At 45.4% G+C, this 26,379-nt stretch overlaps 1 protein-coding gene across 1 annotated transcript in view; it reads left to right on the top strand.

Moving 5' to 3' along the window:
- The window catches only part of FRMPD2 (FERM and PDZ domain containing 2), a 133,126-nt gene that overhangs the window by 80,761 nt on the left and 25,986 nt on the right, over positions 1 to 26,379 (top strand). Inside the window, exons 30-39 of the mRNA XM_059730323.1 lie at positions 308 to 466; positions 3,244 to 3,418; positions 4,113 to 4,323; positions 7,507 to 7,544; positions 10,882 to 10,946; positions 12,578 to 12,739; positions 15,954 to 16,122; positions 17,258 to 17,346; positions 21,233 to 21,318; positions 23,738 to 23,853. Of these exons, the coding sequence (XP_059586306.1) occupies positions 308 to 466; positions 3,244 to 3,418; positions 4,113 to 4,323; positions 7,507 to 7,544; positions 10,882 to 10,946; positions 12,578 to 12,739; positions 15,954 to 16,122; positions 17,258 to 17,346; positions 21,233 to 21,318; positions 23,738 to 23,853 (1,270 nt within the window). The remainder of the gene's footprint in view (positions 1 to 307; positions 467 to 3,243; positions 3,419 to 4,112; positions 4,324 to 7,506; positions 7,545 to 10,881; positions 10,947 to 12,577; positions 12,740 to 15,953; positions 16,123 to 17,257; positions 17,347 to 21,232; positions 21,319 to 23,737; positions 23,854 to 26,379) is intronic.

Below are 26,379 nucleotides of genomic sequence, written 5' to 3'. Positions count from 1 at the left end.
GGTATTTCAGACACTGAAATGGCCCCAAACACCTCTGAAATGAAATAGCTGCTGAAATTTTGCACAGCCCTGGTGTCCAGTTTTTTCTCAATTTAGTCTCTGCAGCTTAGACCTACCTGCAAAGACTGAATCAATTCAGCCTTGGGCTTTTTGGCTGCCTGTACTTAGCCCAAAGGGCAGATCCCCCAACTACAATTGGTATAGTGTAGCTGAAGACTGGGCCCCTAGTTTATATATAAACTGTGAAGAAGGAAGTTAGTGCCGTAGAAAGTCAGGCCTTGATTACATTTTATGTTTCATTTGATAGGAAACTGAGATCTCTGTGACTTTGACAAGGTCTGAGAACAATGGTTATGGATTCACAGTGGTTCTTAATAAACTGGACAGCTGCCTGTATGTTGATGAGATCCGGAATGATCCTGCCTTGTCTGATGGAAGGCTGAGAAGAGGAGACAGAATCATTATGGTACAGAAATCCCTTGGCTTAAAAAAGGGGGTGAAAATGCTAGGCGATCAATGCCATTTTGCTTTGGCATGCTTATTCTTAGAGGAGCCCAGTTTGCCTTACACTTACTCATGTGAGGAGCTACTACAGGATTGCCAACTGCCTGCAAATTTTTACTGACAGCCTGTAATGAGAAGCTAAAAATGCCTGTCTGTAAAATTCATGAAAAAGTATCAGTCCAGAAAACTCTAAGCAACTGGGAATTTGGTTGACAATCCCTCATGGGAAAGAAGCTGGAGGCAAGTGTTGATGAACAGACAGAGCAGAGGAGCACTACCTGGTGTCTGAGCAGAAGCACAGCATCATGCAGGACGCATTCTCTCAGGGCCTTGTAACTCGCAGCAGCTTCTGTAACCTTGTCCCTCCCCCAGCCATGTGCTGCTGCTGCATCCCACTGCCTGTCTGCAAGCCTGCTAGGCTGCAAGTAGGCAGAAAGTAGTTCTTTTTTCAGGGATTGTGCTGCGCCAGGGAGTGAGGCCAGTGCGGGTAAAGTTGGGTGGTGGGGTGGGCTGGGGGACAGCATGGCATGGGGTGCAGTTGTGGGCTCTGGGTGTGGAGGCAATATGGCATCCATTGCTGCGGTCAAGCAGGGTTACCAACCCAATGTTTTTTAGTGATAATATGAAAACTTTTTACTGATACACTTTTTTGCTATGGTTAATATTAAACCCCTACTTTTGAACCAAGCTGTCGCTGGTAGGTGTTGTATGGCTTGGTCCTTTTCTGGTTGGTGCCTTGTTCCCTAGCGACATCAGGGTGAGACTGCACCCAGGGGCCACCTAGATGATTTTGGGCACTGCCCCTACTCACCTGCCACGTCTTTGATGTTGATTGATGGGGATGCAGTCCCTGTCGGTGGTCCCAAAAGGGGTCTTGACCCTGGTCTTTCTTCATGGGGCTCCAAACCTCCCCTTTACCCCACCCTTACCACATCCACAGCCTGGGAAGATGCTGCTCCCTGCAGTCTTCCTTGGAATGATCTCTTCTCATCTACGTTACCTGCCTGGACCTAGGTCAGGTCCTTCTGGCCATCAATCTTTCCCGAGTCAATCCTTGGTCTCCGGATCACCTTTTGGGCAAACTAAACCTGCCCCAGCCTGGGATAATGGTAACTTAGAATAATTCTCAACTAAAAAAATATGTTTGACATCTGCTGATGGGCACCTAGGATTCTGACTCCCAGGATCCCTCTGACTAGGAGCTAATCAATCCTGGTACCACCACCTGCTGGTACTTGCCACTTTCCCGTACGGCTCTGATGCAGCTGCCGCCTGCTCTGCCCTCTTCGTCGGGCTTGCCCATGGGGCTTAGCTTCGCTCGTTGCCCCTCCCCACCACAGTGCCTGAGATCTCTGCTGCTGTCAAGGCTCCGCTCAGACTGGTAATGGAGAACCGCTTCTCCCCGCTGCAATTCTCCAGCGGTCCTTGGCTCCCAGAGCCTGAATTCCTTGCTCCATCAGCCAGGCTTCCCCGGCTGACGCTCGGGCCGCCTTCTCCACACTTGGGGCCACTGCCGCCTGGCTCTGCCACCTGTGTCTCCCGGCTGGCATGCAGCGCTTCTCCCTGTGCCCAGCTGATTCCTCTTCCAGCTGCTCTTTGAGCAGTCTGCGCTTCTCTGAGGCCTTGTCCCCGGGGCTTGGTGATTCGCAGACTCAGGCAGCTCCAAAACTGCCAAGCCTGCATTGGCATTTCCCTGCAGCTGCCACTTGTCTCCTCCCCTGTGGTAAGTATCAGGGCTCGTCAGGAGGGATCTGGGGCCATGTTGGGGGGGGGGGGGGCTCTTGCCTCCCCTCTCACACAAGCCCTTGTCTAGACCTTGGCAGAAGGGTATATTTATATGATGTAAAACATATCTCAGTAAAAAGTTTTCAGACTGTCAGTAAAAAAAATTGTCTTGGTTTGGCAATGCTGAGCTACTAGCCTGATGAAATCTCTCCTCTAACATTAGTAAGACTAGTCACAGGCAGAAGGGCTTGTAGGATGAGGCACCTACCATGACCAGCAGAAATAAAAGTTAACAAAAATGCCAGTTCCTTTTCTATATTAAGTAAATGAAAGAAACTGCATTATCGTAATGGTAAAAATGGGCAGCAAAGGCTGGTGGAATTGTTCCCTTTATATGCTTCTTCTCTTGTTTTCAGATAAAGCCTATTTATAACGATCTTTGGCAGAATGAAGGACTGGAATTTTTTAGTCCTGAAATGGAAGATGCTGAAAGTGTTTGAATTGTTAACATCAGTACTCACTGCAACTGTTTGACTTGGAAAAAAAATACGAAGTATTTTAAAAATTTAGAATAAAATTTTCTTCTTCCTCAGTTGCTCAGGTTTCCACATGTAATCTTTTTACCCTTCTAAGTTTCCAGTCATGCAAAAAGAACTCCAGCAAAAATAAGATCAGAAAGAGCTGACATGTCTAATCTTAAAAGAATAAAGGATGATGATCTTAAACAAATGTTCAGCTCTTTATATATCATGAAGAGACAGATTTGGACAAAATGCATGGAAAATTTAAGTTCGGAAAGAGAATTTTTCAGAAAGTTGTGTATTCGTGAAAATAAAATGTCAAAATAGAAACTTTTTTGTAGCCTTAACTGAAGCATTCACTGCCATGAATATTATAAGTCAATCGTACCAGAATGGGAACTTTTTGAAATTCATATTTTCTGGGCTGTGTAAATGAAGAAATGTATTATCAGTTAATAAGATCTAGGGCATCATTTTAACTTTTTGTCATTAGGTGAATGGAGTTGATGTCACAGTGTTACCATGCCATGAAGCCCTGAAACTGCTACAGAGCTGTCCTTGCAATCTGAGCCTGGTGGTTGGACGGGGTAACAATGACCTCTATCCCTCTGTCACAGTGGATGATATTCCTGAAATTATACTCACAAAAGGTGACAATGGACAGTTAGGTGCGTGATACAGAAAAAAATATCCCTTTTTGTTAGTAGTAAGAGGTTACTATTACCTGGACAACTTCAGTGCTACCCTTCAGAATGGCTTTGGAGTGTAGTGGTTTATCTACTATCAGGGGAGATGCATGAAGCAACATTAAGACTCCAAAAACTGTTTTTTTTTTTTAAATCTGAGATAAAAAGTATCCATCCAATGGTCAGGGCACTAGCCTCTGACTTAGAAGATCTGTGTCAAGTTTCCTGTTTCACTACAGATTCTTTTTGTGACCCTGAGCATATCACTAGTTTCTGTGCCTCAGTTTCTCATCTGTAAAATGGGGATAATAGCACAGCTTTACCTCACCAATGGTTGGGAGGATAAATACTCCTAAAATGGTGAAGTGACTGGATGCTCAGATGACAAAGATTGTATAAGTACTTGAGATAGACAGATAGCCTTGTTCAAGTGACTGTCTGTGTGGGTTGGGACTCAGGTCTGCTTCAAACTGCTTGGGGCTGCTCCCAAGCCTTTTACTTTGCCTAACTCTCAGTTCATAGGGTGCCCCAGGGGGACCATACAGGCAAATCCTATCAAGTCTAGTTTTTAATTACCCATTCTTCCTTTGGGATCATGTCCCACTAGACTAGATGACACTGCTAATGAAAATTCAGAATACACCACACCAAAATGTACTGATCTGAATTATTCCAGGTTTGAAGTTGACAGGAGGAGCTAGAAGCAAATTACATGGTATCTATGTTCTTGAGATAGTACCTGGTTCTCCTGCCAGTATAGAAGGCAGTTTGCAACCACACGACCAGATTCTCTACATCTGTGGGTTACGGACTGAGGGCATCAACCTGGGCGAAGCTATAAGGGCAATTGAAGCTGCAAGCCAGTATGTCCAGATCAAAGCAATAAGGTAAATCTGACTTTTGGTGTTTATTTTAAAGATGTTTTTGCAGGTTAGAGGAAGGCGGAGCTCCCATTGCCTATCCGCTTCTCTCTTTTGCACCCTTTATGTTTCAGCTTCCCTCTTTCTCCTCCTTCTCCACTATTCAGTTGCTCACTACTGGGTGGTGGGACTATGACATTAGAGGTAAGTCATTGATACAGTAAGCAATGATATGTGAACATAAGTATGCTTGATTGTTATACAGACAGAGATGGGTAGAATACTTTTCCCAAAACAAAATTTCATCAGGAAAAGTTATTTGCATAAAACCATATTTTTTCCAAACTGTACCAATTTTGACAAATTTTTCCACGGGAAAAATATTGTAATTTTTTTCATTGTGCTGAATTTTTCTTTCAGCTAATTTTGAATTGTATTTTTAATTTCATTTCATGACGTGTCTAATATACCTGTATTACTGCTGCCATGCCTGATGTGACATAAAATGGTGATATAAGGTTCAATGAAATCTTCAGATGGGTTAAAGATGTTGTAGTTGATTCTCTGCTACCCAATCCCGCCCTGCCCACTAAAGGGCATAATGAATTGCAGTGTGTATCATCTACTCAGAGCTGGTGTGACAGCCTCCAGGGCCTCTTAACAATCCAGCAAAATTTAGAGTAATTCTGAGAGTGCTGTAAGTTGTTCCAGGGGCTGAATGGGCCCCCATTAATCCTGAAATGCCAGGAGTACAAAGGTTTCTTAAAACAGAGCCCTGGGGCAGCTGGTCTAGCAAACTGTGTTGAGTTCAGTCATTTCTTCTTATACTTGCATGCTGTGTTATCAAAAAAGCCTTTAGAAAAATGAAATAGGTCTCTAACACTCACCTTTAAATCTCCATTTATGACTGAATTTCTATGGAGTATTTTGCAATATTTTGTATGCAAACTGTTTTATAAAGATAAATTTGGCCAGGGAGGCACTTCAGCCATAAAGTACAGCAGGGAGTCAGTGACAAGCTTTCTGTTCCTAATATCTGGATTTCAGGGACATGTTAACCGTGTTTAATGACCATGAGGCATAGTCTGCTGCAGCCCAATAGAGGAATAATGGATAGGACAGAGATGTGAATTAATCAGGCAGCCTACTACATCTTCTGAAGCATACATGAGCACATCTAAGGCTAACCGTTAAATAACCACACAAGTGAGTGGCAAAATCCAACATGCCAACTTTCAGCGGGACACTGGTAATATGAAGTAATTATTATAGCCTTGAGGCAGTGATAGTGAACCCTGCAGTTTCGATTCTCAGAATCCTGGGTAATTTGTATTTGGGATTTAGATGGTTCAAGCCCATCTAAAATATAACTAAAAAGAGCATCTTCTTTATTAGCTTACTAAGACCTGCCTTTATAACCCTCTGGTTCCCCCATCTCTGGTTATATCACTGCTGCTACTACATTAATTGAAATACAAATCTCTGACTCGCTTCAAGGCATTTGCAATATCAAGCTATATGTGAAATGCATGAACAAGGTTTCCTCACTGAAGAAGACAGTCCTTCCCAGAGGCCAGTCTAAAGTCTGCAGATGGTGTGGGCAATGCTCTTTGCAGCCAGATGACACTGATGATAACAGGCAATCTCTTTGTCAGCGGGTTTGTCAATAGCGAAGCAGATCAGAGTTTTACAATCTTCCTTTCATGCCTCTGTTTCATTCCCCTGCCATGAGGATTTGTTCCAAACTGTGCTGTACTTCTGACATCCAGTTATAGGAAAGGATTACCCTTTGTCTAAGAACTCATGTAACTTAAAACAGACAAACTTGGTTTTATTTTTCTCAACCAGAAAACCAATCCATAATGTAGATCAATTGTTTGCATTCAGCGGCTTCTCTCATTAGGTTTTGATGGTATTTTGGAATTGTTTTGCTACACAATCTGATAAACAGGCCCTGGCTTGCTACAGAGAAACAGCTCCTAATGATCTCAGGTAGAAAGCCAAATAATATAAACCAAGTTTGCACTTCATAACTAAAGCTGGTTAGATAGTTTTACTCCATAACTAAAGCTAACATTAGAGCACTGCAGCATGACTGAAAGGATTTTAATGAAGGTCGGATAATTTGTTATTTATTCACTATGTTATAGTAGCAACTATTAGGAGCTGGAGCCTCACATAATAGGAGATAATTCCTGATCTTTGGGCTAAGTACAGAGAGTCAAAAAGCCCAAGGCTGAATTAATTCAATCTTTTCTTCACAGGTTAGTCTAAGCTCTGTAGATTGAACCAGTAAGCAAGTGAACAGACATTCACTTCTGATTCTGGAAATGCAGCCTCATGCCTGTGGTGACTTAGGCCAGAAAGCTGGGGGGCACAGCTGGAACTCTAGAGCACACCTCCCTGTGCAGCTGGAGCAGATAGCTTGGGCTAAGGCTAGTCCACCCACTCCGCAAGGCGGGCAGGTTGCGGGGGAGGTGCAAAGCATCCTGGGATACTGGGGGATTGTGAGTTAACTTGAATCTGGAGGGGATCTGAGACAAAAATTCAATAAGCTGATTTAACCTAAATCAGTTATGTCTGATACTACATCCATCGAGGTTTATCTTAAACCAGGTTTTGCCATTTTGAAAGTGGTTTATATGTACTGAACTTCTGTTGTGTTACAGATCTGAATCAGTTTCTAATCACTTATACTGGTTTATGTATAATTTCTGTTCCTAGCCTAAGAGTTTACAATCTGAACAGACAAGCTAGACAAATGGTAAATGAAATGAGAAGTCATTATTTCTATTTTCAGATAGGCAACTTAGGTAGGCTTCAGCAAAATACTTAATATGTACTGTCTAGAAGTCCCATATTGGAATCAATGGTATAACAGGTTCTAGTGTTGTAGTGGTCTACTGTGGTACAAGTGCAGAATAAGGATTTACACTTATTAATAAGCAAGGATGTTAGTGATATCTTTTACTAGATCAACTGTAGTAGGGAGAGGTATTGGACCAGCTTTTGAACATCAATTGCTCTTCCTAAGGTTTCTGAGGGGTTTTAGATGCTGAGTGCCCTAAGTATAAAAATATAACTTTAAAAATAACAAAATTACAGAAATATAATAATAAATGAAGCTATAGCCTTTTAAAAAATATCATTTTCATACCTGCTTTCAAATCATGGAGTTCTTAATTGTTCAAACATTTCCTTTTTTTGCAGAAATGGCAATCCAGTGGTTCCCATAGAGCAGCAAAATAGTAAGTAATCATAATTATATTTTATTTATAGGACACAGCAAGGCCTGAATTTGGAAACAGGATAAAGTGTTGATATATTGCACTTTTAAAATGTAATGAATAATTTGCAATTTCTTATGCATTATTTATATTGAAATCATGCCCCTGGTATGACCAAATTAAGCAGTAGTTTACAAAATGAGTGAAAATACATGAAATATCTGGAAGGAAAATAGCTCATTCAAGGAGTTTAACCTATGTTTGAATGCTCTAATACCAGAATTTGACTTTGTATGAATGTTTGTTATATAATTATTGGATAAAAGTTTTAGATGAACATATTTCAGTCTCCAAAACAATTCAACAAGATTGCTGTTTTCAATATTTTCTACAAATAGAGAACTATATGCATATTACAATATGACCTGCACTTATTACAGGTTTTCAAAATTATATCATGTGGGCAGTCAATGAGTAATATTTCCCCACTTGCAAACAATGAGTATCTATATACATGCTCTGAGGTGAAGGGGACATGTTTCAATTAAATCAGCTCCCAGACAGCTGCTCTAATTAAAATGCCACATCGTCACGTGTATTCAATGTCCCACATTTCAAAATGGTCATGGGGTGCTTTGTCTAAAGCTCATTCAAAGAGTTTTAGTTATAGTGGCCCCACTGCTATTTTGAAATGGGGGACACTGAATACATGTGATGCTGCAGCATCTTGGAGCATTCTAATTGGAGCACTGCAGCAGACTTAAGCATGTGTATAGGTACCTATGAGTCTAAGGAAAGTGTGGGATGAGGCTTCTCTTTGTGGGATGTGGCTGTGGGCAGATAGGGAGCAGTGTTCAGGAGCAGGATGGGAGGGGGAGGTCAGGATTGTGGGACAAGATTGCAGAGCAGTGAAAGCTTGGGGGAAAGCCAAGATCTGCTGCCTGCACACCCCTGTGATGGGTGCAGGTTCCACAGGCAGAGGCGTGCAGTTCTGGCCAGCACATACAGCTTACCAACAGGGCTGCTCCCAGTGCTGTTGCCGCTGCCCCAATGCTGCTTAGCTACCCACACCTCCAGCAGTGGCTGTTCCTTTTGCTCTTGTCCCTCCTGCATGATTCTGGGCAGGGACGAAGCTTCAGCCAGGCAGCTCCTGCACTAGTGCATGGGGCTCTGGCTCCAGCTCCAGCTCCCAGCAGGGTAGAAGGCAAGGAGGTGCCATGTGGAACACTGTGGGGGCAACTGTGGGCTGAATCCAATCAGTTGGTTGGCTGGATCCAGCCCTTGGCCTGTATTTTGCCCACCCTTAGCTTAAGGTTTTAAAACACTTTAGTGGGAGGGGAGGTGAAAGACTCTGTGAACTTAGACAAGTCAAATCAATACTACACGGTAGGTGAGGCTCCCATCTTTGGGGCTATCTTAATGATGTAGTGTTGCTGAGCTGTGATGGTCCAGAGGAAATACAAGTATCATGTATTATTTGATATCTTTTATTGGACTAACATTATAATTGAGAGTAGGGCTGTCAATTAAATGCGAAATCAGGGCAGGGTGACAACTTGGAGACTAACTGGTTCAGAGAGGCATCATAGGCAATGGTCTAAGGTGGTAATTCTCAACCTTTTGGCCCCACAGTAATTGTATTGTGTGTCTGCAACCTGGAGTTTTCATTGACCTCTAGGTTGTTTTTTCTCTCTGTTCATCATCAGGGAATTCCCTGCTCTTTTAACATGTCAAGCCAAAGGTTTTACATAATTAAATGGGTGCAAAAAATAAGTGTTAGTTTATCCTATGAGGGGCTTACTAGTGCAAGATGTAGGAGGTGCAAATTGTGGAGGTTAGGGGAGGATTTTTTTCCCCACACTCCTACCCAAACTGTATGTACCATTTTGTAGTTTAGACTTGACCTGAATGTGGGCTAGACCTAAGTTAGGTAGTTTTATTTTTGCTGGCCAATTGAATAAAGCCTAATTGATGAAGGTGTTGAAATAGTCACTTCTGGACCAAAATTTCATGAATATTAGTGAGAAATTAGTTTTTGATGTTCATTCTCAGGGCATTTTCAGAACAAACAAATTACCATTTATTGTTGATCCTTTGCACAGATTTATTATTAATATAAAAGTGCAACAAGTTTCATCCCCTTCATTGCATGTTCTTTTTATAATCCAAAATGGTTAGAAAAACAGTTAAAAAAACTATAATACATTTCAGAGCATTAATGACGTTGAGGGTAAAATCCTATTTTATATATGCTACTAATGTTACATAAAAAATAAAATAACATTGGAGCTACTAGAGGGAGTCCTTGTGCTAACCTAATAAAACATTTATTGTTTTATATAATTCAGACATAAAAAGCATTTTGGGAAAACTAGTTATGATTGCTAAGGGAAAATTATTGGTAACTCAAAGCCACAAAACCAGGAAATATACACTGCTTGCATGTACGGGCATAAATACACACTATTCATTCCCCTAGCAAACTGATCCAACATGACTATAGTCATATCCAGGTAATTTTAACTGTATCATCCGATCTTTACCATCATTTTAAATAACATTAATTGCAGTGATTAAACTGCAGAATGCCCCTGTCAGTTATGAAAGAATTGTGCAAATAGGGAAAATGAAGGACATTTTAAGAATATTAAGTCTCATCTAAAGTAACCCAGACAGTCAGTCTTCAGACTAGAGATTACAATCCAGGAGCTCTGCTACCTAGAGCAAATTAACCTTTGTTAATCTTGGCCCAAGGTAACATTCCCTCATACACATGAAATTTAGTAGGAGGCCTATCAGTTATAGTAAATCTACCAGTTTTTGTTTTAGGGCCACTTGCTGAAATACAGGTAACTCTTTCAAATAAAAACATGAGCCTCCTAGAACAACATCTACCCAGTCCACAGAGAGGATATCACTTTACAGAGCCTGATGGAGAAATGCGAAGTTTTGTGCTATCTCTTTAAAAGAAAAAAAAAATCTACAGGTGCTTCTGGCAGTAAATGAAAAAGATTAATTATTAGTAAGCAGAACTACCTCCCTTGGACTATTAAAGAACACTTGTATGTTACCTGTTGTCCAATTAACGTTTCTGATCATGGGGCACGAAGCTTTAAACCTTGCCTGGGAAACTGTTATCTGAGAGGTAAAAGTATTTAGGAGATGCCAGAAACAGGGTTCAGTTAATAGTTGAAGAGGAGCAACAGAACAAACAAACTGCAAGCACAGTCAAGATTTTGGTGGGATTTTTTGCATGTCCTTTTTTGCATCTAGGACAATTTGTATTGTTTCTACTAATATTGTGATGTTATACTCTAAAACTTATTACTTTAAAAAAAATGTATCCTGCTTTTTTCAGCCAAACACTCAGAGGAAGATAGTTGCACTGCTGAACAAAGTACATTTGAATTAGCAAATGCCCAGGTAAGTCACTGTTTTATCAAGTAGCAAGCAGTCTGTTTGCCAAAAGGAGTTTGACTCAGATTTTATTTTCTGCAGTGAGGTTTTCTACAGTTATGCCGACTGCATTTATCTTTGTTTTAGTAAATGTGAGGTACTAGGGTAGTGTTTATGGGCTGCTGAACTGCCTCACTTTTCTTTGGCTTGAGGGTTGCTGAGCTCCTCAGAGGATGGGGCTCCTCCGCTGCTGTTTTCCTATGAATAATATCACTGTGTTATTAATTGTGTAACAGAAGCAGGACTGATATAGTAAGTGTCCTCCTGGGAGCTCCCTTTGGGATCTAACTGTCTCCAGCTCCCCCCTACAGCTCACAGTGTCAAGCCCTAACTTAGAAGGAATACATCATGGTTAATAGATGTAGTACAGCAGGAGACTGAGGAAATAAATGTAACTAGGCATATGAAATCTTTTCAGAATGAAACTCAGAAAGAATCTCTTGAAGCTTGCAATTTATTTACTTGGTTATGAGATTGTTAGAAGGGACATTTTGTGAAAGAAACTGGCATTTTACACACATTTTGGTCTGAAATGAAATGGCTTTAACATTAAAATAAAGTGGTGATATTTTCAAAATTATAGATTTCTACAATGTCAGGTTTTCTTAATACCTCCTCCCATCCCCAAATCATCACACAGAAACACACAGTATTTTGAAGCTCTTGGCATTTTACTACAATTTCTTTTATTTGTGGAAAAATACCAGGCCTGCAAAGTGGCCCAGAAAGAAAATTGCCTGGTTGGAGGATGAAATGTTATTGTAGTGTAGTTGCTGGTCTTATACAGCCAGTGCTCGACTAAAAAGAGCTTCTGGGAGTTCTCATTAAAATCAAACCAGCAAACCAAAGGGGAAGTTGGAATGACTGACTTTCATCTGATGAAGTTGCCAGAACTGGGTATTCCTGCATCTTATCACTGCAATCATTACAGTTCTTCTGAAGAGCAACATTTTGCCCTTTTGGAATGCATTTGATTGTTTCAATATTAGCGAGGATGTTATAAGATCAATATATTATTAATATTTTTTCAGGAATACAGTATAAATATTTCTATGGCATTACACTTGTTCATTAAACTTTAACTCTGCTTTTAGGTTCCTGCCTAGGAAAGAAACTTACTGTACAACCCAACAGCATACAAATGACAAACAGAAATGTATATTAGAGTTGTTAAGGCCAAGATTTTTGTGTTATTTTTGCAGTGGAGAAGAGAAATTGTATAAATGGAAGGTGAATGGGACTTATTTCTCAATGAAAGTAGTGTATCTGATGTGTTCAAGGCAGTCCTTGCTTTTAAAGACTTTTGTGAGGTCCCCCCACTTCAAGCAGCTTTTATTGTTTTTAATAATTTTATGTATAAATATATGTAATATCTTCCCTTTGGTACATATGCATAACTCCCATTTAAATCACCAGAAGCCCTGCAGGTCTTTGCAAGAGAAGATTTTGTCCTATAATTCATATAATTAGTAAGGATTGTGAAACATGGTGGTCTCCTTTGGGGTTAAAGGTGCATGAAAATACCCAGTTATGACTACACCATTTCACATGGTCACTGAACTTAATCCCATTTTGAACTGGACCTGTCTTTACTGTAGAACGGTATAATCAATATTGAGTTGGAGAAAACAGCTAATGGGAACCTAGGATTTGCCCTGATAGGGGGCAGAAATGGTGGTGCTCTCCTAATAAAGGCCATCAGCCCAGGCAGTATCACTGATCTTGATGGGAGGCTTCAAGTTGGTGACATCTTGCTAAAGGTAATGTTTGTCTTCTTTACTTTAGTCTCTATTTATCCTTGAGTCTTAGTCAATGTTACGTTCTATGCAGTTCTAACCAGGCACTGACCATTAGCGCTGTATGAAATTTCGATGCATGTTTGTTTCGAAGCTGTTTTGATGACTTTTGAGCTTGAAACAGTGAAATCGAAACAAAACAAAAGACTTTGAAACAGCTTTGAAACGAAATAAGGGCACTAGAAACGTTTTGAGTTTCGAAGCAGCCCAGTGGTGGGAGGCAGGGAAGAGCCAGGGCTGTGCGCCGAGTGGCTCCACCAGCCCCATGGAACTCAGCCTGGCAGCGGGACAGCCAGTGGCAGAGCAGCTCTGAGCACAGCCCTGACCAGTGGCTCTCTCCCACAGCCCTCCTGGGGGTGCGGGCCCCCAGATCTGCATGCGGGATGACACGAGAGTGACGGTGCTGCCTGGGGCCAGTCGCAGCACCAGTCTTCCCAAGCTCCAAGCTCCCACATGAAGTTGAGCCTGGCAGTGGGAGGCCGGGGAAAGGCACTGGTCAGGGCTGCACTCCGCACAGACACACACTCACACAGACACACACAGATGCAGACACATGCACACAAGCAGACGCACGCACACACAGACATGCAGATGGGCGCACACTGTACTCACTCACTCTCTACTCATGGACACACAAACACAAACATACTCTCCCTGCCACGAACACAGATATGCACACACACAGCCATGCACGCGCTCAGATACACACAGACGGGCATGCACTCTACTCTCTCACTCTCTTCACATGGACACACAGAGACAAACAAACTCTCCCTCCTGCCATGAACACACACATGCACGCACCCGCACGCACAGACACACGCAAGCACACACACAGATGGTTGCGCACTCTACTCACTCTCTGCACATGGACACACAGACACAAACACACTTTCTCTGCCATGAACACAGACACATGCACAGACAGACACACGCAGACAGGTGTGCACTCTACTCATTCTCTGCACGTGGACACAGAGACAAATACACTGTACCTGCCATGAATGCCTGCACGCGCACGCACATGCACACAGAGATGCGCACACACAGATGCAGACACCTACAGATGCATGCACACAGATGCAGACAGATGCACACAGACTCACAGATGCACGCACACACACATAGAAGAGCTGCAGATGCATGCACACATATGCACTCATGTGCATGCACACAGATGTGTGCGCACACCTATACACCTACACCCCCCCCCCCCCAGCCACATACCTTCTCCTCACAGACCCTTCCCCCTCCCACACTCTCCATCACTCTCCTGGGTGGGGAGGCAGCCCTCCTCACCCAGCCACCTGCGGCTCCGTCTCACTCCCTCCCAGCCCTTATGGCACAGACTGGCAGGGAGCTGCTGCCGACCTGTCCCCCTGTGGCCATGCACGGGGCCAGGCCAGGAGCCCCATGCCATGCATTTGCATGCAGGTACCAGCACTGGGAGGGGTGGATATGGGGGGCTAAAGTGAATTTTGGGGGACTATGCCCCCCACCACTCCACATGCACCTGACCCACATCTGCCTGCCTTCCCGCTTCCCTCCCTCCTTGCCTGCCACCTCCCCCTCCCTGGTGGTTGTTTTGGAGGGTGCAGGGCTAGGCAGTGTGGGGGATGCCACTACCATGACCCCCACTTTGCCCTCAGATAGGGAGGCAGGGGGGGGAGGGGGAGGGAAGCCCCGCTGCTGGGACAGCTGGGGCATGCTCTCCACTGCCAAACTTCCCCAGCAGCGGTGCAAACTTGGGCCTGTGCAGCCTGGGCTGCCCAGCCAATCCCTGTCCGCCCTCTTGGTGGTGCATGTGCAGTTGGCCAAACGCATTGTAGACAGATGAACAGACAGGCAGACAGACTAAGCCTTTTATGATATTAGAATGCTGCCAGGTGAGATTGCAGAGATTTGGAGTGAGGTGCCATCAGTATGCTGTGTCCCAGCTCTAGCTCTCCCCCTCATTTAACCCTGGCCTTGCAATCTCAATCCCTTCCCAGCACTTGGCTGCAGTTGGGGATTAGATGCAGGTAAGCCAACTGAAACTGAAATCAGACAAGACAATGGTGATGGTGGAGGTTGACAACTTGACTTTGGTGGAACATGCATCATTGATGGGTTTCAGCCTTCCCTTATCACTCAGGTTTGCAACCCTGGGGAAATCCTGGACCCTGTGCTGCTCCTGGATCTTCAGGTGGTAGTGGTGGCTAGGATCACCTTTCACCAGCTCCATTTAGGGAGAAAATTGTGACCCTTTTAGATTTGGATCTGGCACCATCATACATGCCTTTATAACATCAAGGGCAAACTACTGCAATGTGCCATACACAGGGCCCTTGAAAACCATATGGAAGCTGCAGCTGGTGCATAATATAGCAGCCTGCCTTCTGACAGGAGCGGATCTCCACAGTCCTCCAGCATCTTCACTGGCTTTCAGTAGCTTTCTGGGTGCAATTCAAGGTGCTGGTTTTGACCCAAGGGCTTTGCATATGCCCATGCTGGGGCTAACCAGAGGAGCTGTGCTGAGGCCAGGCAACTTCTAGCTGTGCCCTTGCCATTGCTGCTTCTCTCCCTCACTCCCAAGTCTCTCTCTGGCTGTGGCATAGGCACAGCTTCCAGCTGGTGGGGAATTGTCCTGGCGGCTGGAAGCTGAGTCCATGTTGCTGCTGCTTCTCCCTCACCCCATTCCCTTCCTCTTCCCCTTCCCTTCTAGTTCCCTTTTAAGTTGTTTTGTTCTCCTGTTTTAGAAATTATTCTGTTCTCTTAAGGGTGACATATGAGACAAATAAAAGATGAAGAAATCAAATCCAGTTTTTTCTTCATATTTCATCCCCTTCATCCTCTCCCTTGTTCTCCTTTTGGAAAGGGAGAGAAAAGTTTAAAACTGAAAATGTTTTGGTTCCTGGAGTGTGAGTGCTGGCCTCTTGGTTCTACACAGGAGCATCTTTCTTACTGCTACACATATGCAAGCATACACTTTTGCAGACAAAATTATTCCACGATCCTCACAACATAATGCCCAAAATAGGAGAGAAGTTTGAGGAAGTTGCTAAAACGGTAGGGAACACGGACATTCAAAATGTAGGAGATTAAGGGTCAGTGCATAAAACATGCTCAGGGATGCTGCACGGTATGAAAACCCCTGTCATCATAGGAATTTAAAGGCATTTGTTTCTGTGATTGCCAGGTGAATAGGACATCGGTGTCTGGTCTGCCACGCTGTATGGTGGTAGATCTTCTACGCCAGGCTCAAGGAATTGTTCGGCTCACCGTCTGTCGAAGCACAGCTTTGCACCGGGCTTCTTCAGGCAGCCAGAGCAATACGTCTTCCCCCCTGAGCACAGCAGCAGAGTCAGGTAAAACCCACTGCACCGAAGTGAGAGTCTGTTATTTGCACCTGAATCTCCCTTTAGTAGCACTGATATAACATCATTGACTTCAGAGTCACTCCTGTTTACATCAGCATGAATAAAATCATGTCTTAGCCTCATAACCCTTTGTGTGGATCTAGCCTTGGGTGTCTTGCCCCAGTTCACACAGGAAATTACTGCATAAACAAATGAGTCAGCTTTGGCCGTCTTTGTTCCCAGCTTGTGTGCTATCCACTGGACCATTTTTCCTCAAGGGTGCCTATTCTGCTTTGCTTATGTTACCTGTGAAAGGCTCCTTCCTGAAATAAGAGTTTCTAACACCGGCTGGGCCATGGGGCTGCCAGGGGAGCCTGACAGTGATGTCACCGACACCCAGGGAGACGCTTCCGCAGGAGGTGCAGCAGTTGGCGGCAGTTGAGGACCGAGAAACGGGCAGGGGGGGCTGCCCAGCCAGGCTGGGAGCAACGAGCCCCTACAAGTCATCCCTGGGAAGCTGAGTCAGATAATAGGAACGATTACATAAGCAACTCCCATCTCCTTCTTTGGCCTTTGGAACTGAGGTTCCTGTGGCAGGTACATGCCCAGCCTTTGAGATGTATTTAAAAGCTTCTTCTCCAATGGGCTAAGGAGCTGCTTTGGGCATGGGCCAGGAAGGAAGGGGTTAACTCCTCCAGATTGCCTTCAGATTAAGTACAGGGCCAAGTGGGGCACGAAGGGCAAAAGCATGCACATAAACAGCCCAAGCACATTTCTGGTCCTGCTACAGTTTGTGGCAAAACTGTTACTGGAGCTAGGAGTTTTTCCAAGTTGAAGGAAAAGATGATCTTTAATATGGGGCCTGTGCGCCCTTTTTGGGTTGGACTGGTGTAGGGTGGTTCAAATAGTATCCTTGTGTGCCAGTAAAACCCACTGGTGTTCTGGTTGGGTTTGCCAGAAAACAAGGCTGGGGTTGTCTCTTTTGGAGCACTCCAGGTCGTCTTTCCTACAGAGCACCTGGGAAAGGGGAGTTTGTTGCCAGTGTCTGCTTCTGCCTCTGGTGGAGTTTCCAGGCAGGGACACAGAAGATGTGAATCTTTGGTTGTAGAGACATTTTTCTATGATGCCACTTTCCTGCTTTCAGATGAGTGTGGTGGCGAACGAGGCCTTGGAGACCAGCCCAACTTCACTGTCAAAGGAGAGGAAGAGCAATCCAGTCAGATGTGCAGCAAGGTGATGTCTGCAGGACATGTCTAGAAATTATCTGGCAATGTATTTGCATGTGTCTTCCTGGAATGGACTTGGTACAATACAGATTAATGAATTAAGGGGCTACAACTTGCTAGTGGAGAATAAGCCATGATCAGGAAAATATGTTATGGCAAAGCTGATAGCACTTTGTAATAAGGCAGGGATCTGGTAGAAAAAATAATATGTGAACGTGTGATTAGTGTCCAGGGATGGGCAAAGTCTGGCTGGTGGGCTGGATCCAGCTGGCTGTGAACTCCATTTCCCAGCAGCCCCGCCTGCATGGCTGGGGCCGGTCTGCATAGAGACCCCAGCCACAGCTGTGCTCTAATAATGCAAGGCTGAGGTTGTCATTTTGCAGGGGGCTGCTCCGAAGCCACTGGGATCTTGCAGCATGGGCAGCTTAGTCCAGGGTCAGGGCAGAGCTGCGATCTGCAGCCTGCATGCACCAGGCAGGGGCATGCAGTCAGTGATCGCAGCTCTGCCCCAGTGTGGGAACACGCTGTCACCACTGCAAGGAGCCGGGGCAGAGTCATGATCTGCTGCCTGTGTGACCCTGCTTGGAGCATGCAGGCTGCAGATCATGGCTCTGCACTGGCCCTGACCAAGCTCCCAGAGGCTCTGGAGCAGCTCCCTGCCCTGCTGCACGCACTGCCAGCACAGCTGGGTCTCCATGGCAACCCCAGCCTTGCGCTGTCACAGCACAGCTGTGGCTGGGGTCTCCATGGTGACTGACCCCAGCCATGGGGCTGCAGTGTGATGCAGCTGCACAAAAGGCGAATGTGGTTTTGGGATGCATCAATAGAAGCATTAGGTCCAAGACATGGGAAGTGATAGTGCCTCTACTGTTCACTGGTTAGACCTCACCTGGAGTAGTGTGTGCAGTTTTGGGCTCCACATTTTGAGCTGCGTGGAGAAGCTGGAGAGGGTCCAGAGGCAGGCAACAAAGATGATCAAGGGCTTGGAAAGCAAGTCAGATGAGGAAGGGCTGAAGGAGCTAAGCATGTTTATCTTGCAGAAAAGGTGCTTAGGAGGGGACTTAATACTTGAAAGACTGCCATAAAGAAGGAAGGTACCTTTTCCCTCTTGTTGCAGAAGGGAGGATGTGGACCAATGGGTTGAAGTTGCAACAAAGTAAATTTAGATTGGATATCTAGAAAAAACACTTTTTCACTATAAGAACAGCGAGGCAGTGGAATAGACTGTCTATGGAAGTTGTGGACTTTACATTGCTGGAGGTGTTCAAGAAGAGGTTGGACAGCCACTGGCTGGGGATGATCTAGGAATAGCTGTTTTTGTGCTACATTGGGTGTTTCCCATGCTTCTGGGTTTTGCTGGTTGCCCCCTTCCCCTGTTACATGTCTCACAATCATAGGCAGAGGGAGACATTTTTTTGAGGGGGGTTGAGTGCATGTGGGCACATGTGCATCCCCAGGTGGGAAAGTCTGCAGGGCAAGGGGCAGGGGGAGGCGAAAGGGCTGGGGCGGGGGCTCTAGTACCAGGCACAGATCGGGAGAGAATGGAGCTGAGCCGGGCCCAGGATTGGGATTGGGGTCAGAGCCTGCTGCACCCATGTGGCCGTCCCTTACCCCGCGACTGGGGTCATTGTCCGGCATCAGCGCCCCCTGCGCCAACAAATTCGCCACCTCCCAGCTCGGCAGTGGCCCTGGCTACCTCCCTGCACTGGCCCTGGCCTTGCACCGCTGGGGAGGGGGTGGGGGCAGAGAGGGGCCAGCCTCAGCTGCACTGCCAGTCCAGAGGGAACAGAGCCTCCAGGACCACCGCGCCCACCCTGCCCTGCTCAGAGTCATCCGTGAGAAGAGCCCAGCATGACGCCGGCCCTAGCCCCAGCCTGCAGTGGCAGCCTACCCTGCCCAGCACAGATCCAGGGGCACATGTCCTCATGCCTCCAGGGGTGTGCGTAGCAGCAGGAGCCATGCCCCCTGGAAGAACGGCTCATGCCTGTCCTGCACCCACCCGGCTGTGCTGCACGTGCCCCAAACCCAGCCCCACTCCCTGGCTAGAGGATCTGGCCCCTCCACTTGGGATCAGACTGAGTGCCATATTTGGGGTCAGGAAGTATCTGTACTCCATGGTCAAATGGGTATGGGGGGCTTTGACCTCCTCTGTAGCAGGGGGCATGGCCCTCTATCTGGGATCTCTTGAGCATATACTGACAATATTTCATAGAAGCAGGATGTTGGGTGCCATGTGCTCCTGATTTATCTGTGGCAGGTTAGGATGTTAGGTCTAGAGTCCTGGTGTTGCATGGGGGTTGATGGTAGTGCAGAAGGGGTAGAATCCCATCATCAGTGCCACTCACCCTCTGGCTGCAGTTGTATAGCCTGAAGCTTAAGGCTGTTCCAGCTGCTGAACCAACTCAGGCACAGCTGTGACAGGGGCATGTGGTGTGCAAACTTCTAGCTGTCCAGCTGCAGCAGGTGAGGGACACTGATAACAGGACTCTGTCACTCCTGCATGTGTCTGGGAAGGAAGCAGATATCCTGGCAGCCATTCTAGCATCCATGGGTACCTATACAGGTGCAGGTAGACAACCTGCCCACAACTGGTCAGTCTGGAGAAGCCGGGTCAAGGCTGATGCAGTCACTGTGGAAAGCCATCAGAGAGCCCAGGCTGAGGTCCACAGGTGAGCCAGGAAGCAGAGTATACTTCAGCCTCCATCTGACAAGTGGTCCTGTAGCCACTGTGGGAAGGTTTGCCACTTGTGCATTGGGCTCTTCTCCCACACCACTGCCAAGGACCACTGATTGACTGACTTTGTCATGTCTCCTTTCATCTGTCAAGATGTTAGACAGCCTGAGTAACTTTTGCGCTTTACTTAAAACAGTTTAGGTACAACGCCTTAAAACTTAGTAGCCATTCTGTGGCTTGGTGTGTTTCGTGCCTTGCTGTAATTCTCTAGAGTAGGAGGCAGGGGGTGTTGGACACAGCACAATGCAGCCTGAGGCCATGGGGAAGCCCCATTAAATACACATGCAATAAGGGCCAACTAGGTAGGCTAAGATGCCCTACTGCAGGTTGCCTTACATTTAAAACACATACAAGGTTTAATCAAGGCAACTTCCACTATTTTAAAAACATTCTAAAGTTGCCCACGTGTATTAAGTGATGGCTTTAGAATACTTTAAATGGCGAAAATCGTCACGTGTATAGGCACCCTAAGTGCCTGCATTCCAGTGCAGAAATCAGCTTCCTTGGTTGGAACACACAGCCCAATTATGGAGGCCTATTATTTGGGGGGAAAGGTGCACGTGGTGTGCAAATAAATACGGTATTTGGGTGGGGAGGGATAAAAATACCTTTGGTACCTCAGCAAAGGGAAATTAAAGAGCACAGTGTCAGTTAAGACTTGTAAGTAATTGTGCTCAGTTTGTGAGGGCAGAGAGGAATAATTGAGATAAACTCTTCCAGGGTTCAGTAATTTTTGACAGATTGATTCTTTAAATGCACATAAGACTGGAAGGACTTCAAGGGTCATCTAAACCAATCACCTGCACAGATGTAGGATGAGCTATTCCTTACCTGCCCTAGATACGTGTCCCTCTAGCCTTTTTAAAAAACCCTTCAGTTAAGGCAATTCTACAACTTTCCTAGGCAGCTTGTGCTTTTGTTTTGCTGGTCTTAATTTTTTTTTTATCTGAGATTTAATCTAGATCTATTTAGGTTCTGCAATGCTGAGTCAGTCATACATTTAGCTCTGAAGGGGAACCTATTCTATCCATTTCCCTTTTCTGACTTTGACAAAAAAATACCTTTTGTCAGAAGAGAAACAGTTGTCAATGAAATGAGCTATGTTCTTGCTGCTTCCTTCTGCTGATTTTTAATTTTTTTTCTTATTTTGTTTCTATAGGATTCAGAAAGCAAATGTAGTCCCCCCCTGCAAGATTATTCAGCAGAACAAGTTTATCAGGATGTTACCAATGTTGCTGCAGGCAGGTAAATGTTTCCAGCACAAACATTTATTATATTGTATAGCAGAACCAGCTTATCCTTTCATTTCTTTGAGCAGTCCTATACTTATGTCTGTATAATTTCTGCACTCCTACAGAATAGTTCAAACTATATTTATTCAGCACTATTGAAACTGCAATGACTTATGGGGTGGGGAATGCCAACCAATGTCCACATAGTAGTGAAAGGAGAGGAGATTTTAGACCAGGACTCTAGGGCACACGTTGCGTTTACAGAATGCACCATATGATTCATATTGTCCCTGTGACCTGGCTTTCAGACATGCTGGTTGCATCTACATGTGACGCTATGTTGCCGTAGCAACGCGCTACGGTGACGTAGCATCCACAGGGGTCTCCACATGGGGGTCTACAGTACAGGCTGTTACTGTGCCATGATTTAGTACTTCCTTTTGGAAGTACTAAATCGCAACGCAGTAAAAACGTCACTATAGCGACATGTGTAGATGTGCTTGCTGTGCACATTTAGCTCCCACTAACATCACTGGGTGTCACTGGTTTGCCTTGACTCTAGCTTTGGAGTCATTTTTTCAGTAAGCAGAAATAACATCCTGTGACACAAGTCACCAATCACATGGAATAACTAGTAAATAGTAAACATTGCATTCATGCAAAGAGCTTGTGAATAAGGTATCGGGTACATCTACACAGCAATCCAGACATATGGCTACAACTCAAGAAGACATACTCCAGTTAAATTTAAATTAGCTAGTGTGGGTAGTGAAAGTAATGTAGCCCTTGCAATATGGAACTCAGTGGGTGTGTCTACATGAGATGCTACTGTGCAGTCGTTACTGTACATTTATTTATTACTTGTAATAGCAAGTACTAAATAAATGCGCAGTAACTGGAGTTACTGTGCAGTGAACTTTTTTTTACATAATGCTACTCTTCAGTAGCCTAATAATACTGCGCAATAACATATTAGCACTGTCTGTGCTGTGACGCACTGCTGCGCAGTATTTTTTGGCTACTGTGTAGTCAGTGTCTCGTGTAGATGCACCCAGTGAGGACTAGCTGCCTGAGTATACACCAAGTGTTTGAGCTGTAAAACTTGGCCTGGACTGAGCTTCATGTGGCTGTGGCTCCAGTGGTAAGCTGTACCTAAGCTGGTTCATTTAAAAGCAACTGGTGTATTTGCATGAAGTAAAGTAATGTCTTCATTTGCAATGTGACTGAAATATGGAAACATTCATGGACATGAACTGGAAAACAACATGTGAATCAGCCATTTTCCTGCTGTCAAAGCACAAGGTGGCATTTTGGTCGAAGGTTTGAGTGGACTAGTACTTTTCCCCAAGCCAATGGGGACCATCTCCAGTACCAGGAGAGAAAAGAAATACCTTTGCTTACACTGAAGAGCACAGGGAATACTTCGTCCTTGCAAAATTAACAACACAACAAATAATCACTTCATAATTAAGACATCAGACTAAGATCCTGAGGAAACTTGAGCATTTGCTTTCATTGGTTAAAAAATCTGCTACCATTTTTTACGTGCAGTTGCACACTTAGGAATGGATTCAAGTTGAATGAGTGGTTCTGGATCCAAGCTTCCCTAAAGCTCTGTTTTTATTTAAATCTTAGAGTTCTGAATGTAGAGTTTTAGACCATTAAAACAAATGAGATAGCCTTGACGTTCAGATTTGGATCCAGACTTCCCCACATTCAGATGTATTTTGACTGTAGCTTTTGATTCAGCCTTTGATTCTGTTCACTGGGGATAGCCAATCTGCAGCATGAGTGCCACAAATGGCATGGGCAGCCTCTGTGTATGGCTTGTGATAGATCAGAAGGGGGTACATAGCACAGTGGCAAATAGGGCAGGGAGCAGAAAATGGAAACAGATTAGTCAGGGAACAGAAAGCAGAGCAGCAGATCAGGCAGGAAAAGGAGATTGGCATGACACTTGGGGAGGGTGCAGGACTCCTTTGGGACACTTCTGCCAGAAAAGTTGGTCCTCATTACTGTACACCATGATGTCAAGCGTGTGGTGTTGATATTTATTATAGGTGATACTACCTGGTATTCTTTATCTAAAACTTTTGAAGATCCCATTTTCTGGTGGGTATAACTTTAACTGTTGTTATATGGACATTCTATGAATACAGTTCTTTTGGATGTATCTTCTCATCCAGTTAATTTTATGGAATTTCATTTTTAGCAGCCAATACTGTAATCAGCTGTATGTATAGGCACTGCTGTAAATACAGACAAAAAACCCAAAACCTTTTACTCCTGGGATTTCATAGCACTCAGTGCTTATGCCAGGGCATGAAATCAGAAGGTTCAAGAAAGGTATGAGCAAAAGTAGAACTAAGAAATTTTTGCAGTTCTAACTGCAGTAAAGGCTGCCATTTACAACAAAAACAAATACTTTTCAGATCCCAGATATACACTGGGCATGAAAGCAGCTTTAGGAGAAACAGCCAGGAGTCTGACTCGGACAGCTGGAACAGTGAAGATGATGCGTCTCGGCGGATTTCCAATTTACCTAGAGGTAACTGCAAGATGCTCTCTTTTCCCTAAAATATTAGGCCAGAACTCCAGCATAGCTATAGCACTGTGCAATACAATTATGCCTGCGTACCTGCTGATTTGGTTTCATGGAGTTTACCTGTAGCAACTGTCATGTCTGTTTTTATCTTGGCTATGAGAACTTCAGGCGTATTTTTAAGTCCATTTAACATGTATAAAGTATAACTTGTGATATGGCCCTAAGTATTCTTTTAGCACACTCTGGGCACATATATGCCCCCTCTTAGGAACAGAGAGACATCTGTACTTCTCCAAAGGGTGATCATATTCCTATAATAGGGGCACTCAGATACCCAGAACGGGTAATAAATAGGGCTGTGTGAAGCTTCTCCAGCTGTCTTGTTTTGACACTGTTTCGACTCGTTTTGCGTTCGAAACAGTGAAATTGAAATGAAATGAAGGGCTTTGAAACCGCCTCAAAATGAGGGCAGTCGAAACATTTCAAAAGTTTCAAAACATTTTGAATTTTGAAGCAGCCAGCTGGTGGAAGGTAGGGGAGAGCCAGGGCTTCACGCTGAGCGGCTCTGCAGCCCCATGTGGCTCAGCCTGGTAGGGAGCACAGCCCTGGCTCTCCCTGCCTTCTGCCACCGGGCTGCGCTCTGGGAGCTGAGCCCGGTGGAGGGGGGCGGGATGCTGGGAGCTGATCCCAGGGGAGGGAGGCCACCGGGTTGCACTCTGTGGGGCTGGCAGAGCCTATTGGAGAGCAGCGCCGGCTCTGCTCACCTCCTGCCACTGGGCTGTGCTCTGATCGTCTCTGCCAGCCCAATGGAGCTCAGCCCGGTGGTGGGAGGTGGGGTGCTGGGAGTTGATCCCAGTGGAGGGAGGCAGAGCACAGCCCTGGTGCTGCACTCTGCTTCCCCCAAACGGGCTCAGTTCAACAGGTCTGCGAGCTGCTGGGAGCTCAGCCCAGTGGAGGGAGGCGCGGTGCAGTCCCGGCGCTGCACTCTGGTTCTCCCCACTGGGCTCAGTTCCATGGGGCTGTGAGCTGCTGGGATCTGAGCCCGGTGGAGGGAGTTGGGGTATAGCACTGGGGCTGCACCCCACCTTCCTCCACTGCGTTCAGCTCCATGGAGCCGCTCTGTGTGCGGGCTGTGCCCAGCACTGGTCCCAGCCGGCAGCAGCAGCCTCCCTCCTGCACCCCTGGGAGGACTGCAGGACTCTACCAGACTCCTCCCAGGGGTGCGGGCCCTTGATCTGCCTGCTAGATCACAGGATGTTGCTCCTGCTGCCTGGGAGCAGCGCTGGGCACAGCCTGCACCCACTGCCAGGAAGACTGGTGCTGCTGCTGGCCCCAGGCAGCAGGAGCAGCCTCCTGTAATCCAGCAGGCAGATTGGGGCCTGCAGCCCCAGGAGTCCAGCAGAGCTCCCACAGCCCTCCTGGGGGGCGGGCAGGCCCCCAACCTGCCTGCCGGATGACAGGAGGTTGGTTCTGCTGCCTGGCAGATCACAGGAGGATGTTCCTGCTCCCTGGCTCCTGCTTCTCAACACCTTGAGGTGCACTTTCCTAGAAACCTCTGCACCTATCTCTTTGAAACTTGGCAGGCTTCATGCCCTCAATAGGGGCTACCCTCCCTTCAAGTTTAATCTGAATCAGGCAAGAAATGACAAAGTTATGGGAAGCACAAAACTGCCTCATTATAGCCTATAGGTGAAACATTGAAACAGTTTAGACATAATGAAATGGAATAGTGTTTTTGAAACGAAATGAAACTCTAAATGAAACACGGTTCTGTCAAAATGTTGAAACTGAAGTCAAAGTGGAACGGTGCTGTTTCGCACAGCCCTAGTAATAAAATCACTCCTATACTTCAGTTGGGTAACTCATTGCTGGTTGCAAGCTGCACATTGGTCATCTGCTAAGTGAAATAGAATTCTGCCCTTCATGGTAACAGTGGGAACAGAGCTTAGGTCAGTGGTTTGATACCTGGGACACACTTTTCTGGAATAAAATTGGTGGCACACTTAGTTCTTGCACTCAGAAAGATGTGTATGTGCAGTGAAATGCAGTAATTTTCAGCTCTAGTATGATTGCTTTTGGCTGGAGAATGGAATACATTATATGTTTTGAAAAAAACATACAAATATATATAGAGAGAGAGAATGTGTATTTCATTCCCATGCCAGAAGCAATCATAGTAGTGCTGAAAAATACTACTTTTCTGAATTTCACTGGGTACATCTACATGAAACACTTTGCTGCAAAGCAGCGTAGTTTACTGTGTAGTAAGCATGTGCATCTACACGTGCACATGCTTACTGTGCAGTAAGCCTTGCTAACTGTGAGTAAATTTGCTGCCTGCAAATGCAAGTAGCAAATTTACTCACAATTAGTAATGGTGCCATAGCACTCACGTAGGCACCTGACTGGGAGCAAATCTGCTCCCAGTCAGTCAGCCACTAGGGGGTGGGAGATTGTTCCCTGCCCCTGGGAGCTACCTGCTGCCTGGGCAAGCTGCACCACCGGAGCCTGGGCAGGGACTATGTAACC

Source organism: Alligator mississippiensis, chromosome 6 (genome assembly GCF_030867095.1).
Source record: "Alligator mississippiensis isolate rAllMis1 chromosome 6, rAllMis1, whole genome shotgun sequence".
In the NCBI taxonomy this organism is placed as follows: Eukaryota; Metazoa; Chordata; order Crocodylia; family Alligatoridae; genus Alligator; species Alligator mississippiensis.
This window is presented reverse-complemented; position numbering and strand designations above follow the sequence as displayed.